Here is a 15,410-nt window from a genome sequence, read left to right as displayed (position 1 = left end):
TCCCCCAGCTCAGATACGGACCCCCACAGACCAGAAAGGGGGCTTCTGGGTCTCCAGCCAAATGCCACTGAAGAGTCTGAAGGCTGAGGACTGAGTGTCCCCAGAGTCATGGACTTTGGCCCAGAGAGGTGTACGTTCTATGCTCCCCCGCACCCCCACCCCCCGTGTCCAGGGCTGACTCAGCCTGGCTCCCGAGTGGCTCATGTGGAAAACTGGCACAGAAAGATGCATCCGGTGTGGAAGTGGCTGTAGTTTTGCCAAATTAGGTGCCCCTTATCTGGGACAAACTCTTCCACGTGGATGGGAGGACCCCCATCCCAGACACCCCCCCACCTACTGGCTGCGGCCCCTCCATGAACAACCCTGAAGGAGGGCGTATTTGCTGATTCAGCAGCTCGCCCTGATGGTGATGTGAGTGCCCAAGGCCCTGTCACCACTTTTCCCCAGACCAACGCAGGCTGGACAGTGTAGGCTGATGGTTCCTGGAGGGTCAAGAGGCACCCAGCCCCCAGCTGGTGTGGGGAAGCCTCCCTCACAACTGGCCCAGGCAGGCCCTACGGACTCACCGCTTCCAGGGACACTCACCTTGTGGCCTTTGGGACCTCGCCAGGCCTTCCCCTCCCTGTGCTATCTGCTGACCCAGATGTGAGGAGTGGGGACCATTTGTGTGGACCATTTGGGCTGACCATGGCTCAATGTGAAGACAGGGACGGGCTCCAGCAGATATGCCTCTTTTTATTTCTCTAGAAGTTAATTTCCCAAAGACGTGGGGACACATTTTCAGTTTCTCTGGGGGCGGGCGGAGGTCATGATTTTGATCCCACTAGGCTTGTCCCTTAACTTGGCCATCCTAGCCTGCTGATTCCCCCAGCGACCCTGGGTCCCCTCTTACCACTCCCTCCTCCACCCTTCCCCCAATCTCACCAGAAGGGTGCAGAATGGTGCTACAGAGGGTGCAACAACTGTATTCCTGGTGCTCCGTGGGGCGCCCTCCCCGCGGCCCTCCTGGCCCTGCCCCGCCCCCGCGCAGGCGCAGATTCATGAACACGGTGCACAGGGTGGTGAGGCCGTACTCCCCCAGCTGGCGCTCGTCCTCCATGGGCTTCCCCTCGAAAGTCAGCCAGAACTGGTCGGCTTGCACGTGCTCCTTATGGCACACTTGCTGCTTGAGCTCGGCCACCCTCTGCGTCAGCCGGACCACGTAGGTGCTGCTGCGACCCTTGTCATTCCTCACCAGGATGCTCAGGGGCTCTTTGCAGCTCTGCACCATCAGCAGGACGACGCTGTCGGGGCCCAGGCCCTGGCAGACCAGGGGCACCCCGTCCTGTAGCACCTCGCGAGTGTCCGGGTGGGCCAGGAGCTGCTGGAAGGCGGGCACGCCGATCTGCTGGGCGATCTGCTGCTTCAGCTCGGATGCCAGCATGGAGTCCCTCAGGGGCACCAGGATCTCCTGGCCCCCTAGCATCTTCACCTTCAGGTTCCTACCCTGTGGGCATCACACAGGCTCAGAGACCCTGGCACCAGTTCTGGGACCACTGCACGTGTGACACTGGCAGTGGGGCAAGCTGTTAGACCCCGGGGATGCTGCTCCCTCCTCTCCAGCCTCCCCACCCACCAGGAGGGGCACACCAGGTGCTGGAGAGTGCATGCGGGCATTTCTAGAAGAAGAGCCACCACCCACAACCATCATGTTGCCTCCCTTCACCTGCTAAGATGCCTCCCTGTGCTGATCCCAAGGGATCTCAGGGTTGGCCACTGGGCAGAACCCATCCCAGACCCTGCTGTCAGAAGGAGCCCTGTCCCTCCCCTCACGCTTTAGAACCTGGGGGTTCTGAGCAGCTCTGCCTGCTTTGCACATGTAGGTGTTCCGCCCCTGGGAGATGCCACCAGGGAGAGGGGTATGAGCCCACCTGCCCCACTTGTCAAACCCGCCTCACCATGGCTGTGGGCTTTGGCGCCAGGTCCTCCGCAAACGCTGGTTGGCTGCCTCTCCGCTCTCAGCTCTTCTCCAGCCCTGGCAGCTCAGCCCTTTTAAAGCCTGAGCAACCACGTCAGAGGGCGGTGTCGGGGAGCCAGCCACACAGTAGCGGAATTCAGCTTCAGTTTCGGTTTCCTTTTCCCAAGGCGGGCCCTGGAGTGAATAGCAGAAACAAAACAGAATGACAATGACTAGGAACTGAGGTAGGGGTGAGCTGGGGCTTTCCACCTGGCCAGCGGGGCCTGGGGACTGTGACAGCATCCCGGCCTCCAGGGGTGTGTGTTCAGAAACCCCCTGCATGTCCCAACACCTCGGGTCCTTTGCAAGATGTACACACATCATAACATGAGCTAACAATTGGAAACTTTCACTTTCCATTTACCAATCTGCAAAATTAGTAAACTCGGAAATCATTGCCAGGGTTAATTCAGAAATAACATAAAATAGTGACAATCTAAACTACCCAGAGGTAACCACCATTTGTTTATGACAATATTTGTTCAGATTGTTTTTTAATTAATTAATCAATCAATTAATTCACGGCTGCTTGGGTCTTCGTTGCTGCGTGGGGCTTTCTCTAGTTGCGGCGAGCGGGGGCTACTCTTTGTTGCTGTGCGTAGGCTTATCATTGCAGTGGCTTCTCTTGTTGCGGAGCACGGACTCTAGGCGTGTGGGCTTCAGTAGTTGCGGCATGTGGGCTTAGTTGCTCCGCAGCACGTGGGATCTTCCCGGACCAGGGGTTGAACCCGCGTCCCCTGCATTGACGGGCGGATTCTTAACCACTGCGCCACCAATGAAGTCCCTGTTCTGATTGTTTCAATGAAAGAGATGTATCTTATTTTCTACAAAAATGAACTCCTGGACACTATTGACAAAGTGAAAAAAAAACTATACACAAAATGGTAGAAAATATTTGCAAATCACATGTCCGATAAGGGTCTAGTATCCATAATATACAAGGAACTTTTACAACTCAACGACAAAAAGGTAAACAACTCAATTAAAAGTTGGGCAAAAGACTTAAATAGACATTTTAAAATATAAAATATATAAATGGCCAACAACCACATGAAAAGATGGTCAACATCATTGGTCACTAGGGAAATGCAAATCAAAACCACAGTGAGGGACTTCCCTGGTGGTGCGGTGGTTAAGAATCCACCTGCCAATGCAGGGGACATGGGTTCGAGCCCTGGTCCGGGAAGATCCCACATGCCGCGGAACAACTAAGCCCGTGCGCCACAACTACTGAGCCTGCACTCTAGAGCCTGTGAGCCACAACTGCTGAGCCCACGTGCCACAACTACTGAAGCCCGTGCGTCTAGAGCCCATGTTCCGCAACAAGAGAAGCCACTGCAATGAGAAGTCCGTGCACTGCAAGGAAGAGCAGCCCCTGCTCGCCGCAACTAGAGAAAGCCCGCGCGTAGCAACCAAGACCCAACGCAGCCATAAATAAATAAATTTATTTAAAAAACAAACAAACCCACAGTGAGATACTATGTCACACCTGTTAGCACAACTATAATAATTTAAAAGGGAATAATGGGCTTCCCTGGTGGCGCAGTGGTTGAGAGTCCGCCTGCTGATGCAGGGGACACGGGTTCGTGCCCCGGTCTGGGAAGATCCCACATGCTGCGGAGCGGCTAGGCCCGTGAGCCATGGCCGCTGAGCCTGCGCGTCTGGAGCCTGTGCTCCACAACGGGAGAGGCCACAGCAGTGAGAGGCCCGCGTACCGCAAAAAAAAAAAAAAAAACAAGGGAATAATAACAAGTGTTGGTGAAGATGTAGAAAAAATGGAACCCTCATACATTGCTGATGGGAATGTGAAATGGTGCAGTCACTGTGGAAAACAGTCTAGTCATTCCTCAAAAGGTTAAACAGAATTTTCACGTGACCCAGCAATTCGACTCCTAGGGATATGCCCAAGAGAACTGCAAACAGGTGTTCAGATAAATGCTTGCACACAAATGTTAACAGTAGCTCTATTCACAGGAGATGAATGGTAGAAACTGGGGGAGCAACCAAACCCATCAGCAGGTGGATGCATAGACAAAGTGTGGCATCCTTGTAATGGAATATTACTCAGCCGTAAAAAGCAATGAAGCACTGACGCAGGCTACAATGTGAATGAACCTTGAAAACATGGTGCTCAGTGAAAGAAGCCAGACACAAAAGGTCACATATTGTGTGATTCTACTGATACGAAAGGTCCACAAGGGACTTCCCTGGTGGTGCAGTGGTTAAGGGACTTCCCTGGTGGACTTCCCACCTGCCAATGCAGGGGACATGGGTTTGAGCCCTGTTCCGGGGAAGATCCCACATGCCGAGGGGTAACTAAGCCCGTGCACCACAACTACTGAGCCTGCGCGCCACAACTACTGAGCCCACGTGCCTAGAGCCTGTGCTTTGCAACAAGAGAAGCCACCACAATGAGGAGCCCACACACTGCAACAAAGAGTAGTCCCCGCTCGCCGCAACTAGAGAGAAAGCCTGCGCGTAGCAACAATGACCCAACGCAGCCAAAAAAAAGTTAAAGAAGAAAATAATTAGGGCTTCCCTGGTGGTGCAGTGGTTGAGAGTCTGCCTGCCGATGCAGGGGACACGGGTTCGTGCCTCAGTCCGGGAAGATCCCACATGCCGCAGAGCAGTTAGGCCCGTGAGCCATGGCTGCTGAGCCTGTGCGTCCGGAGCCTGTGCTCCGCAACGGGAGAGGCCACAACAGTGAGAGGCCCACGTATTGCAAAAAAAAAAGAAAAAAAGAAAAAAAGAAATGTCCACAATAGGCAAGTCCATAGAGACTGAAAATAGATTAGTGATTGCCAGGGGCTGGGGGGCACGGGGCATGGGGAGTGTGACTGCTTCATGGAGACACGGCCTCCTTTGGGAATGATAAAATGCTTTGGAACTAGATAGAGGTGATGGTTGTACTAAATATACTAAATGCCATGGAATTATATACCTTAAAATGGTTAAGTTTATGTTAAGTGAACTTCACCTCAATAAAAAAGAAAACTGAAAAAGAAGAAGCCCTCATGCTACTCTCACCATTTTGTAAACTGCTTCATTCACAAGTATATCACAAACATTTTTCCATATAAATAGATACTTTTATGCAAGTTGTTTTCATGGCTGCATATGTTACCCATAGTATAATGAGTCCATTATAGAATAGAGTGTAATTTAGTTAACCAGTTCCATATTGTTGAATATGTAGGTTATTCCCAAGTTTTTACTATCACAAACAGCACATCACAGGCATATGTTAGCTAAAAGTAAAACTAAATACTTAGGGAATTCCCTGGTGGTCCACTGGTTAGTACTTCAGGCTTCCACTGCAGGGGGCATGGGTTCAGTCCCTGGTCAGGGAATTAAGATGTCACATGCTGCATGGCACAGCAAAAATAAATAAGTAAGTAAGTAAATAAATAAATAAAATAAAAATAAATACCTAAAAATAAATACTTTTAAATACATTAAAAATCAAATAAATAAATTTTTAAATAAATAAGTAAAAGACTGGAAAGAAAAGCAAATTGTTTTGCATATGAATTGATCATTCCACCTCCCCTCCCCCAAAATAATCTCATATGGCACCAAAGTTGTTAACATGCACAAAACAGTTTAAAAAATTGTTTCTTTATATTATTTTAAGTTTCTATCTTGACTTATTCCTTGCATAAATAATATTAGTATTATAAAAAGAAAACCAGAAGCATAACAAAGAATACAGAATGTGAAACTCTCTCAATCTCCTTCAGATGACCATTATTTTGTTCTTGTTTTTGTTTTTGGCCGTGCTGTGTAGCATGCGGGATCTTAGTTTCCTGACCAGGGATCGAACCCATGTTCCCTGCATTGGGAGCTAGGAGTCTTAACCACTGGACCACCAGAGAAGTCCCCAGATGACCATTATTAAACATGGCAAAGATACAACAAAATTTTTAAAAAAGAAATTAAAAATTAAAAAATTTTTTAAATTTAAAAAGAGAAAACAAAAACATGGCATATATGTCTCCTGCTTTCTTAATACTGACATACAGTAATAGAATCTTTATTTTCTTTTAGTTACCTCATTGAATGTCACCTGCTTTTGACAAGAGAAACTAAACACAAAGGCTTTAGGCAGGCAAAGTGATAGCACCTGGAAGCACGTGTCTCTGTGTCTTGGTGGCTTTTAAGTCACCACAAACTGGTGGCTTAAAACAACAGAAATTTATTCCCTCACAGTTCTACAGAGCAGAGGTCTGAAATCCAGGGGGACTAAATGACCAGGGTTGGGGCTTTCCTGGTGGCGCAGTGGTTGAAAGTCCACCTGTTGATGTAGGGGACATGGGTTCGTGCCCCGGTACAGGAAGATCCCACATGCCGCGGAGTGGCTGGGCCCGTGAGCCATGGCCACTGAGCCTGCGCATCTGGAGCCTGTGCTCCGCAACGGGAGAGGCCATAACAGTGAGAGGCCTGCATATCGCAAAAAAAAAAAAAATGACCAGGGTTGTCAGCCTGGTTAAAAATAATCTGATTTTATGTGGCTTACAGAAGACACGAATCATCTGAAATATAAGGATATGGGAAACTGAAAGTAAAAGGATGAAAATAAACCTACCAGGTAAATGTTAACTAAAAGGAAGCCAATGTGGCTACATTAACAATTTTATTAACAGATTAACAAAGAAATCTTATAGTCAAAGCATTATTAGATACAGAAGGTTGCATAGCAATAAAAGGTTGAGTTCACTGGTAAAAAAAAAAAAAAAGATTTTAAATTTGTATGCACCTAATAACATGACCACAAAATATATAAGTTCTAGTCACAAACCTGCCTGAATATCCTATTTATGAAATTACAACAGCCACTTATAAAGGGGTCTTTGGTTAATATTTGGTTTCATTTATAAACTAACTTAAACTTCCTTAAACCTTTAAGACAGTATCTATATCATGTTTAACACGCTTGCTTTTTTTTTTTTTTTTTTTTTGCGGTGCATGGGCCTCTCACTGTTGTGGTCTCTCCCGTTGCGGAGCACAGGCTCCGGACGCACAGGCTCAGCAGCCATGGCTCACGGGCCCAGCCGCTCTGCGGCATGTGGGATCCTCCCGGACCGGGACACAAACCCGTGTCCCCTGCATTGGCAGGCGGACTCTTAACCACTGCGCCACCAGGGAAGCCCCGCTTGCTTTTTAAAATAATTTTTTTTAATTTTTTATTATTTTTTTAACACACTTGCTTTTATTTTTAAGCCCTTCAATGATCTAACAGCAGCAGTAACAACAAAAAACCCTCCCAAGAAGTTCGCAGTCCTCACCACGCACACCCGTGCACCCTGATCCAGGGCACATTCCCTTCTCGCCCAGGCTACTGCGGATACATCCCCGAGGTCGTGCTTCTATTCTGCCCCCCATAATTTGTTGTTGGCCCATTACCCGAGTGACCTACACACAACCTTCTTTCCCATGGCTTCCCATCACCCTCGGAGTGACCAGAGGAGCTTAGGCTTCGTCTGGCGACTCTGCTGGGCCTCTCATCTCCTCTCCTGCCTGCCTCCCCCCACCAAGCGCTTGGCTCCAACACTGGCCTCCTTGCCGTGGCAAAGAGCTTCTGCAAAAATCCAGGCCGAAGGTGGTGGAGGCTTGCAGCCGGTGGTGAGAGAGCAAGAGGTCAGAAGTGGGTGTTCGGACACATCAGGGAGACAGCTGCTGTGGGACCTGATGGGGAAGCATTGGGAGTGGACTCCAAGGGTCAAGGATGCTGGCAGAATGTTCGTCTGAGAACTCGGAGAGGCTCAGATGCAGAGGAGGCTGGAGCCTCAGTCAGGCTCCCTCACCGGGCAGAGACCTCTCCAGCTGTCTGGACAGAAAACTTAGTGTGAAGACTTCTTCCCCAAGTACCAGAGGACTGAAAGGCACGAGGAGAAGCTGGGGCCCTGCTGAGTCACGAGGGGCGGGAGACAGGACCTGAGAGAAAGGGCTGGGGATGTGGAGGAAGGAGGCAGGACCCCAGCCGACGCTGTTAGAACAGCGGCCGAAGGGCGCTGAACCTTCCGCCTCAGGCTCCAGCCCCGACCTGTGCCCCTGTGGGTGGGGCTTCCGGTGGGTGGGGCCTCCAGGGTGGGTGGGAAACTGAGAGCTACAGTCAACGCCCAGCACCTGGCATCCGGAGCTTAGTTATTGACACTACACCAGGACACCCCATGGAGGCGAGGAAGTCCAGAAGGTTGGAGGATCATCCGTATGGATTTTGAAATCACGAAGAACTGTGACAAGAGTGTCTGGAGAAAGTGACAGGGAACCAGGAGTAAACCCTTCAGGAAGGGCGGGGTCGACTCCACGGTTGCGGTCGACTGTAGTCTGTGTGGTCTGTTAAGCAAGGGGTGGTCTGTTAATAAGCTGAGCTTTCAAAGCTGGGGCTTTTTTGGTGAAGAAGACACCGGTCTGGACGCGCCAAGCAGGAGGGACAGGGAAGCTCACCTCTCCCGCAGAGCGGTGGCCCAAGGACAGTGGACAGAAAAGCAGCACCCACGGGGGCCCACAGGGAGGCAGCGTGCCAGGCAGATAGGGGTTGGAAGGAGATTCTGTCACCACCCAGAAGTTGGGGGACATGGCTCCCCAGATGTGGAGAGGTGTCAACGCCCAATTCAGCAGAAAGATGTTGACAGTGCCCAGATCACGGGGAAGGTACCGTCATGCATCAGGTGTTGGGAGGATGCTCCCACTACCTGGCATCAGGTGGCCGAGGGAAGGTATGTTGGTCTCATGACCTGTAAGGGTGGAAGACGCCCCCTCAGTCACAGGGGTGGGGACTGCCCTTGAACCTCAAGCCTCGTTGTCGGCATCCTGGTGCTCCTGGCCTCTGCCTGGGTCCTGGGTATCTGCTTCCCTCATCTCTAGCCTGAAGGCTGGATTCCTCCAGCCCTGGCCTCTGCCACTTTATCATCCCAGCGACCAACTCCCATGCTGCAGGAGAGGACCTGCAACGGTTCTAGCCTGCTTACTTGGCAACTCTGGTCCTGGCTGCCTGAGTCCACAGGCCGCTGCCTCTTGGCAGAAGAGGAAGGAACAGGAGGGTAGGGGGTGCCGGAGGGGCTGGTCTGTGATGTCTCTGATGTTCTGGGGCTCATATGCCTGTGGAATGCTGAGGGGCAGAGTGGGAATGCAGGTGCCGCCCCCACGTTGGCGGTTGGGAGGGACGTGTTCACAGATCGCACGTGGCAGACCCCCAAGGGACACTGTCTGAATGCTGTTGTGTGGAACGCTGTCACGGTCGGCAGAGGACCATCCCTCCCCCCCCAACCCAAGGCTGGAGCCCAGTGTCTGGCCTGGAAAATACACCCGTCTTTCCACACAGACTCCCCCACTGACTTTCCTGCCTCAGTCCCCTGCTCCCCATACCCGGTGGCCAACAGTGGGCCCTGGAGATGCCCCTGGGACCACCAGCCAAGTGGGGCTTGGCCCACTCAAGCCTGGATCTAGGAGGACAGCTAGTTGGCCTTTGATGGCTTGCAAAAATCAACTCAAACTCGTCAGATGGACAGCCAGGGCTGCAAGCTCCTGCGCCCCTATTCCTGCCAGAGAAAGGAAGGAACAGGATGGGGAGTGGGGTGGGGAGGGGGGAGGGGGGAGGGCCAGATCCAGGGCTTGGGCCTTATTCCAGCTACTACTGTTGTGTAACAAATGACCCCCAAAGGTCACAGTAACAACTGTCCTATTCTGTGAATCAAGAATTGGAACAAAGCACCCAGGAGCAGCTGGGAAGGCGTGAGGTGGGGGCTCTGAAGCAGCAGGTTGGGATCACCTGTCCAGCAGCTGAGATTTCTGGGCTCCTGGCTCAATGGCCTCTCCTTGGGGCCTCTCCATGGGGCCAGTTTGGGCTTCCTCACAGATGGGCAAATGGGTTCCAAGAGTGGGTTTCCCAAGACAGCAAGGTGAACGTGTGTGGCATTTTTAAGGTCCAGCCTCAGAATTCACATCTCACCCCTGCCCCTGTCTTTGCTGGTCGATGTCATCACAAAATCTCACCAAGGTGCACCATAAGGGCATTTGGAGTGGGAGATGTTGTTGTAGCCATCTTTGGAAAATGCAATATTCCACGTCAGTATTCCTCAGCACTACTTCCCAACTGCAGCCCAGGACTCTCCCTCCTTGCTCAGAGCAAGGGAGCCCCTACGACCCCCAGGAGACCCGGCCGCCCTACCAGAGATCAAGCCCAGATGTAAAAGGCGGGGTGGGGGGAGGGCCAGAGGTACGAGGGCCCAGAGACACGACCACACAGACGGTGTGGGTGACAACCCAGGGAAACTCACTTTGCTCTGGGCTAGTGAAGGCTCCTTGCCGGGGCTGGGGCTGGGAGGCCAAGACACAGGCCCCTGGAGACCCTGGGTGGGGAGGGGGCGTCTCAGAGGGCAGAGGGTGCACAGGGGCACATGGCCGAGGTGAGTCCAGGCGGCTCCTCCCTGCCCGCGTCTGCTTCCTTCCCCCAGGCAGTAACAACTGAAGCTGACACGTGCTGCGTGTTTTCAGAATAGGAGCTCATTTATCTTCCCAACAACCCAGGGATAAATGAAAAGATGGCCCATTTTACAGGTGAGGAAACAGGTACCGGAGGGTAAGCGAACCCGTCTAACCACTAGCAGGTAAAGAATGGTCAAACGTGGCTCCTCGAGCCTCTCCTTGCGGTCTGAACCCCCTGCCTGTGTGGTCTCCTGGGGGCGGGGGGCTGAGCCCACCCAGACCGGGTCCCAGCGCCCCGCCTGCCGGCCTGGGGTTCCACCGACGCTTCCCAGCGGGGCACTCGCGAGCTTTCTCTCCTGCGCGCAGTCCGCCGGCGGGGGTGGGGGCGGGGTGGGGACTCCGCGACCCCCGCGGCCTCATCCACCGCAGGGCTGGTCCCAGCCACCCCAGCGCCGGGGCAGTCAGTGCTCCCAGGGCTTTCTGCGCTGGGTGGGTCCCCACGGCCCGCTCCTGCCCGATGCCCGCGGCTTCCCAACGCTCCCCGCCCCGCACGCTCCTCTGGGGCTGCGCCTCTGGGGCCTGGCCTCGGGGGCGACAGCCCACAGACACACCCAGTGTAGCCGCCTCCCGCCCCGCCCCGGGCGCCCCCGCAGACCGCTGAGAGGTCGGTTTCGCGCCGGGGGTGGGATGGGGGGTGTTCCAGAGGGCGAGGCTAGGGCCAGACTAGGTTGGCCTCAGAAAGGAGAAAAGGCGTCTACACCGTGACCCCGGGCTGGGACCCCGGGAACTGGTGTTGGGTAAGGGGCCAGCCGGAGACCCCACCCACTGGGTACGCCTAGCACCGAGGTGACCCTTCCGAGCTGCCAGTCGGCCCACTCCGCTGCTCCGAAGAGCCCAGCACGACTCTCCCAGCCCCTTGCCCACCTGCCCCTGCCCCTCCCCCCTCGGGCCTGCGGTCCCTTCCCACCCCGGGCATCGCCACTTCCTCCCGGGCCTTGCAGGTCTGCCTCCTTTCCTGGAACCCACCCAAAGAAGCCGTCCGGACCACCCAGTCGAGAGAGGGCTTTCCTCTCACCCAGCAACCTACCCATTTCTTTTTGTCTCTGGCAACTGCGACATGACTTTGCTGGTTTGCCGTCGCCCCCCGCGTCGGATTAGAGCCCGGGAGACGCTTCCTCAGCCCCAAGGGCAGGCCGGGTCTACCGTGGGCCTCAGGAGACATCTGTGCGATGCCCACGAGACGGCCGCCAGGCCACAGTGGGCTGGAACCCTCAGTACTCAAAAGACCAGAGTGCCGGCGCAAGGGAATTCAGAACGAAAACATCAAACGCGAAAATAAGCTTAGCACTCTTTTTTCCCCACAGTGCCGCTTTGAATTAACAAACAAAATTTTAACAAGTGTCCCTCATTTTTTGTGAGCCCTACTTTGCTGGTGCTTGGCTCACTGTTGGGTAATCTGGAAGAGAGTGACATCACCAGCGACCATGACATCACCCCATCTGGCTTGTGTCATCGTCGACCTTAACCCTGAGACGTCACCAGCCTGACCAGTGACAGCCTTACATTCTGTTCCATGACGTCATCCTGCCTGGCTGATGACGTCACTCCGCCCGCCTTGTGGCATCACCTTCACTGGTCCCGTGATACCACTCTGCCTGTCTACGACCTTGGCCAGCCAGCCTCTCTCCTGCCCAGCGGCTGGTGTTCCACGTCCACTGTGTCACGGGCCTCGTGCAGGTGCTGCAGCCGGCGGGGGTCAGATTCGCAGGCCGCGCGGAGGCCCGAGGGCCCGGCTGGGTCCGCGGAGAGCAGAGGCGCGTGGGCCGAGGCTCGCCGGCCCCTCGGGGGCGCCTCCCGGTTCCCCTCGCGAGTTTTCCTTTCAGATTTCCCGCGGCCCCCGCTCGCTCTGAAGGTGAGCCTCGCGCCTCCGCCCTCCCGGAGAGGTCCCCTCCCGGCGCACCGCTCGGAACGGGGGAGCGGGCGCGGCGACTTTCCCGCCTCGGCCCGGCGTGGCCAGAGGCGGGCGCGGGCGGGGTGCCCCGGCTCGCCTTTGTCGCCCGCGGGGTCGGTGGGCCGGGAGCGGACGCGTGACTGACAGCCGGCGGGGGCTGCGGCCGGGGGCGGGCTGCCCGGCGCCGGCGGCTCATTGGCTGGCGCGAGTGTGGGAAAGAACGCGGAGCCGGATTCACACGCCCCGCGGCGGCGCTTCCTTAAATAGCCAGGCGGTTGGCTGCGCGCGCTCGGTCCCGGAGCCTGGAACCCGCGGGAGAGGGGCTCGGGAAGCCACGCGTCCGGCCCGCCCTCGGCCCCGCGCGGCGCGGGGGCGCACCATGCCTGCCGACACCGCGGGGAAGCTGAGGGCCTCGCCGCCGGCGGGAGCGCCGGCCGGTGCCCGCCGGACCCCGGACCAGCCCCGGAGTGCGGCCGAGCACCGGAAGGTGGGGACCCGGCCGGACGCGGTTGGCAGGAGCGGGGGGGAGAGGGGAGCTGACGCCCGCGGGACTCAGCCGCTGCCGGCCCCGCAGTCCTCCAAGCCCGTCATGGAGAAGCGGCGCCGAGCGCGCATCAACGAGAGCCTCGCTCAGCTCCAGAGCCTCCTCCTGGACGCCCTCAGGAAAGAGGTGAGTCGGGGGCGGGAGGGCGAGATCGGGGAGCCTGGAATCCCGGCGCTCCTGGGCTGCCAGCCGCCCACACCGGCCCCGCCCCCAGAGCTCCCGCCGCTCGAAGCTGGAGAAGGCGGACATCCTGGAGCTGACCGTGAAGCACCTGCAGAGCCTGCGGCGCGTGCAGGTGACAGGTGAGCGCGGGCGGCGGCGGCGAGGGCTCTGGGGCCGGAGCCGCCGCCACCGCAGGCCCCGACCGCCTGTCCCCTGCCGCCCCCGCAGCCGCCCTCCGCGCCGACCCGGCAGTCCTGGGCAAGTACCGCGCCGGCTTCCACGAGTGTCTGGCCGAGGTGAATCGCTTCCTGGCCGGCTGCGAGGGCGTCCCGGCCGACGTGCGGTCCCGCCTGCTCGGCCATCTGGCGACCTGCCTGGCCCGGCTGGGGCCCTCGCGCCGCCCGCTTCCACCGGCCCCCGCCGCCGAAGTTCTGGCGCCCGCGGTGTACGCGGGCCGCCCGCCGCCGCCGGCCTTCGACGGCCCCTGCCCCTTGCCGCGCTCCGGGGCGGTCTTGGCGCCGCCCTTCCTGCCGGGCCGGACGGGGGCGCCCCTCGCCGCCCCCGGGGCCGCGGCTCAGGGCCGGGGCGCACCCTGGAGGCCGTGGCTGCGGTGAGGTCGCGGCCCCAGAGCCCGCTGAGACTGTGTCAGAAAATATTTATTTCCAGAGACCGCGTCGGGAGCTTTGTTTTGTCGTCTTCGTGAAGGGTCCAGTCCGGCAGAGGCCCGGCAGCGGGGTCGGCTGATGTCTTCGCGCGAGCAGGCAGAGCGGGCCGCGGGGGTTCTGCTCCCACCTGGGCCCGCAAGTGCCCGGCGCGGAGGTTCGGCCGGCCTTGCGTTTGCCTGTATCTAACTGCGCTGGAGCCGCGACCCGCCTTGAAGAGGTTGGGGGGGAGGGTGTGTGTGAGAGGTCCCTCGGGAAGCTCAGGCAGGACGGTGACAGTCATCACTTTTTCCAGAATGTCTCCCAGTGCCGGGAAGCGGTCCTGCAGCTTCACTGGGCATGTTCTTTCCCACTCTCACTCTCGAGGACCCTGGAAGGTGGAGACATGTATTTTCACACTGTTGTCTTGGTGCTGAGCTGTGGTGAGGCCTGACTGTCCCTGAAGCTTCGGTTCTGGCCTGTTCCACCTCCTGCCTTCTTGTGGCTGACCGCAAAACTGCTTGTGCCCACCCATGCGTCAAGCCTGCCCCAGGCCACTGTCTGCCCAGGAGAGGGGTGCCAGCAGGAGAGGGCATCTGAGTCCCAGCGGCAGGGAACGGGGGCCAGCCCGACAAAGGGCACTTAGTGCTGGGGCTCTTCTCCTGCCAGAGTCCAGCCCTGCTGTGTGCCCCATCCTGCCCTGAGAAGGGAGGTCCCCCTACAGTACGAAGGAACTGGCGTTGGTCCGGCCTACGCATCCGTCCTGAGCACCGGCTGTGTGTTCACCCTACAATACAGCGATCCTAGGCGGCGTTGGGCATGGCCCCCCACCCCCCCACCCCAGGAGTCGCTGTCCTGTGGTCCCAGGCCTCCCCAGGCTGCTGCTGGGGGCTGTGCTCCAGGTGCGGTGAGGGGTGGTCCAAGGCACGCAGCTGGGAGTGCAGTGTCTCATCCTGAGCCCTCCTGAGGCTAGATCTGTTTCCCACCCACAGCCAAGTTCACCTGATGGTTGCCGGCCGCCTGCCTGGCCAGGGACCATCACGGAGGAGAGGGTGAATCACTGCCGGGGCTGGCCTGCCCTCCTCCAGTGGCCCCATCAGCTCCCGTGTCCGGGTCGTGCGCAGGGTTCACCTGCCCTCCCGGACTCAGCCGTGCACACCCGGCAGGGCCTGCCACGTCCCACCAAGCCAGTTCCTCCCCGACCTCTAGCTGCCTGGCCCATCTCCCTGAGTGTCCAGGGCCCAGGCCAGTGGTCCTGGCCGGTTGCAGCCATGCAGGCCAGGTGCCGCACCCTCTGCACACAGGCCCTGGGGAGGCTGGGAGAGCCGGGTCACCAGCAGGACTGTGGGGGAGTTGCTGCTGACCAGCCTGGGAGGCCCTCCCAGCAGGAGAATTGTAGAGGGTCCATTTCAGAAGCCAGAAGTTCAGCTTGGCTCGGGGAGGGGAACTGCTCAGGGAGGGCCTCAGTGCAGGAGGAGAGGGCCGGGGGCTTTGGGATATGAAGCTGGGTGGGTGGGTCCGTGGGTAGGGGGAGCACCCCACCTGGTGGCCAGAAAGAGAAGGGCTGCCCGGGAAGGTCACCTGGAACTTGGGTCATCACACTCTCCCTTCTCCAGGGAGAGGGTGGTGACAGCACCAGACCAGAGCCCCCCCCAACTCCGTCCCTGGGCCTTGCCCCCTCCCTTACCT

General features: G+C 57.1%; 2 protein-coding genes across 4 annotated transcripts; one reads left to right on the top strand and one right to left on the bottom strand.

The window, feature by feature from the left end:
• Positions 1-757: 757 nt before the first annotated feature.
• Positions 758-1,988, bottom strand: ISG15 (ISG15 ubiquitin like modifier). Its single transcript, XM_079698714.1, has 2 exons — positions 1,938-1,988; positions 758-1,486 (listed from the first exon to the last, which is right to left on the bottom strand). The coding sequence occupies exons 1-2, from the start codon at positions 1,938-1,940 to the stop codon at positions 851-853; spliced, it is 639 nt and encodes a 212-aa protein (XP_079554840.1). The 5' UTR covers positions 1,941-1,988; the 3' UTR covers positions 758-850.
• Positions 1,989-12,753: 10,765 nt separating this feature from the next.
• HES4 (hes family bHLH transcription factor 4) lies at positions 12,754-13,694 on the top strand (the record flags this gene model as incomplete). 3 transcript variants are annotated; one of them, XM_079698266.1, is made up of 4 exons in its annotated part: positions 12,754-12,861; positions 12,949-13,044; positions 13,133-13,220; positions 13,309-13,694. In XM_079698266.1, 4 exons carry the CDS (start codon positions 12,754-12,756, stop codon positions 13,692-13,694), a joined length of 678 nt encoding a protein of 225 aa, XP_079554392.1. The 3 variants fall into 3 exon arrangements, with proteins under 3 accessions (XP_079554392.1, XP_079554393.1, XP_079554391.1); XM_079698267.1 differs by lacking the exon at positions 12,949-13,044; XM_079698265.1 differs by having other exon boundaries at positions 12,754-13,044.
• Positions 13,695-15,410: the final 1,716 nt, after the last annotated feature.

The sequence above is a fragment of the Hyperoodon ampullatus genome, assembly GCF_949752795.1.
Source record: "Hyperoodon ampullatus genome assembly, chromosome: 2".
NCBI lineage: Eukaryota > Metazoa > Chordata > Mammalia > Artiodactyla > Ziphiidae > Hyperoodon > Hyperoodon ampullatus.
Note: the sequence above shows the minus strand (reverse complement) of the source record. Positions and strands in the feature narration are given on the sequence as shown.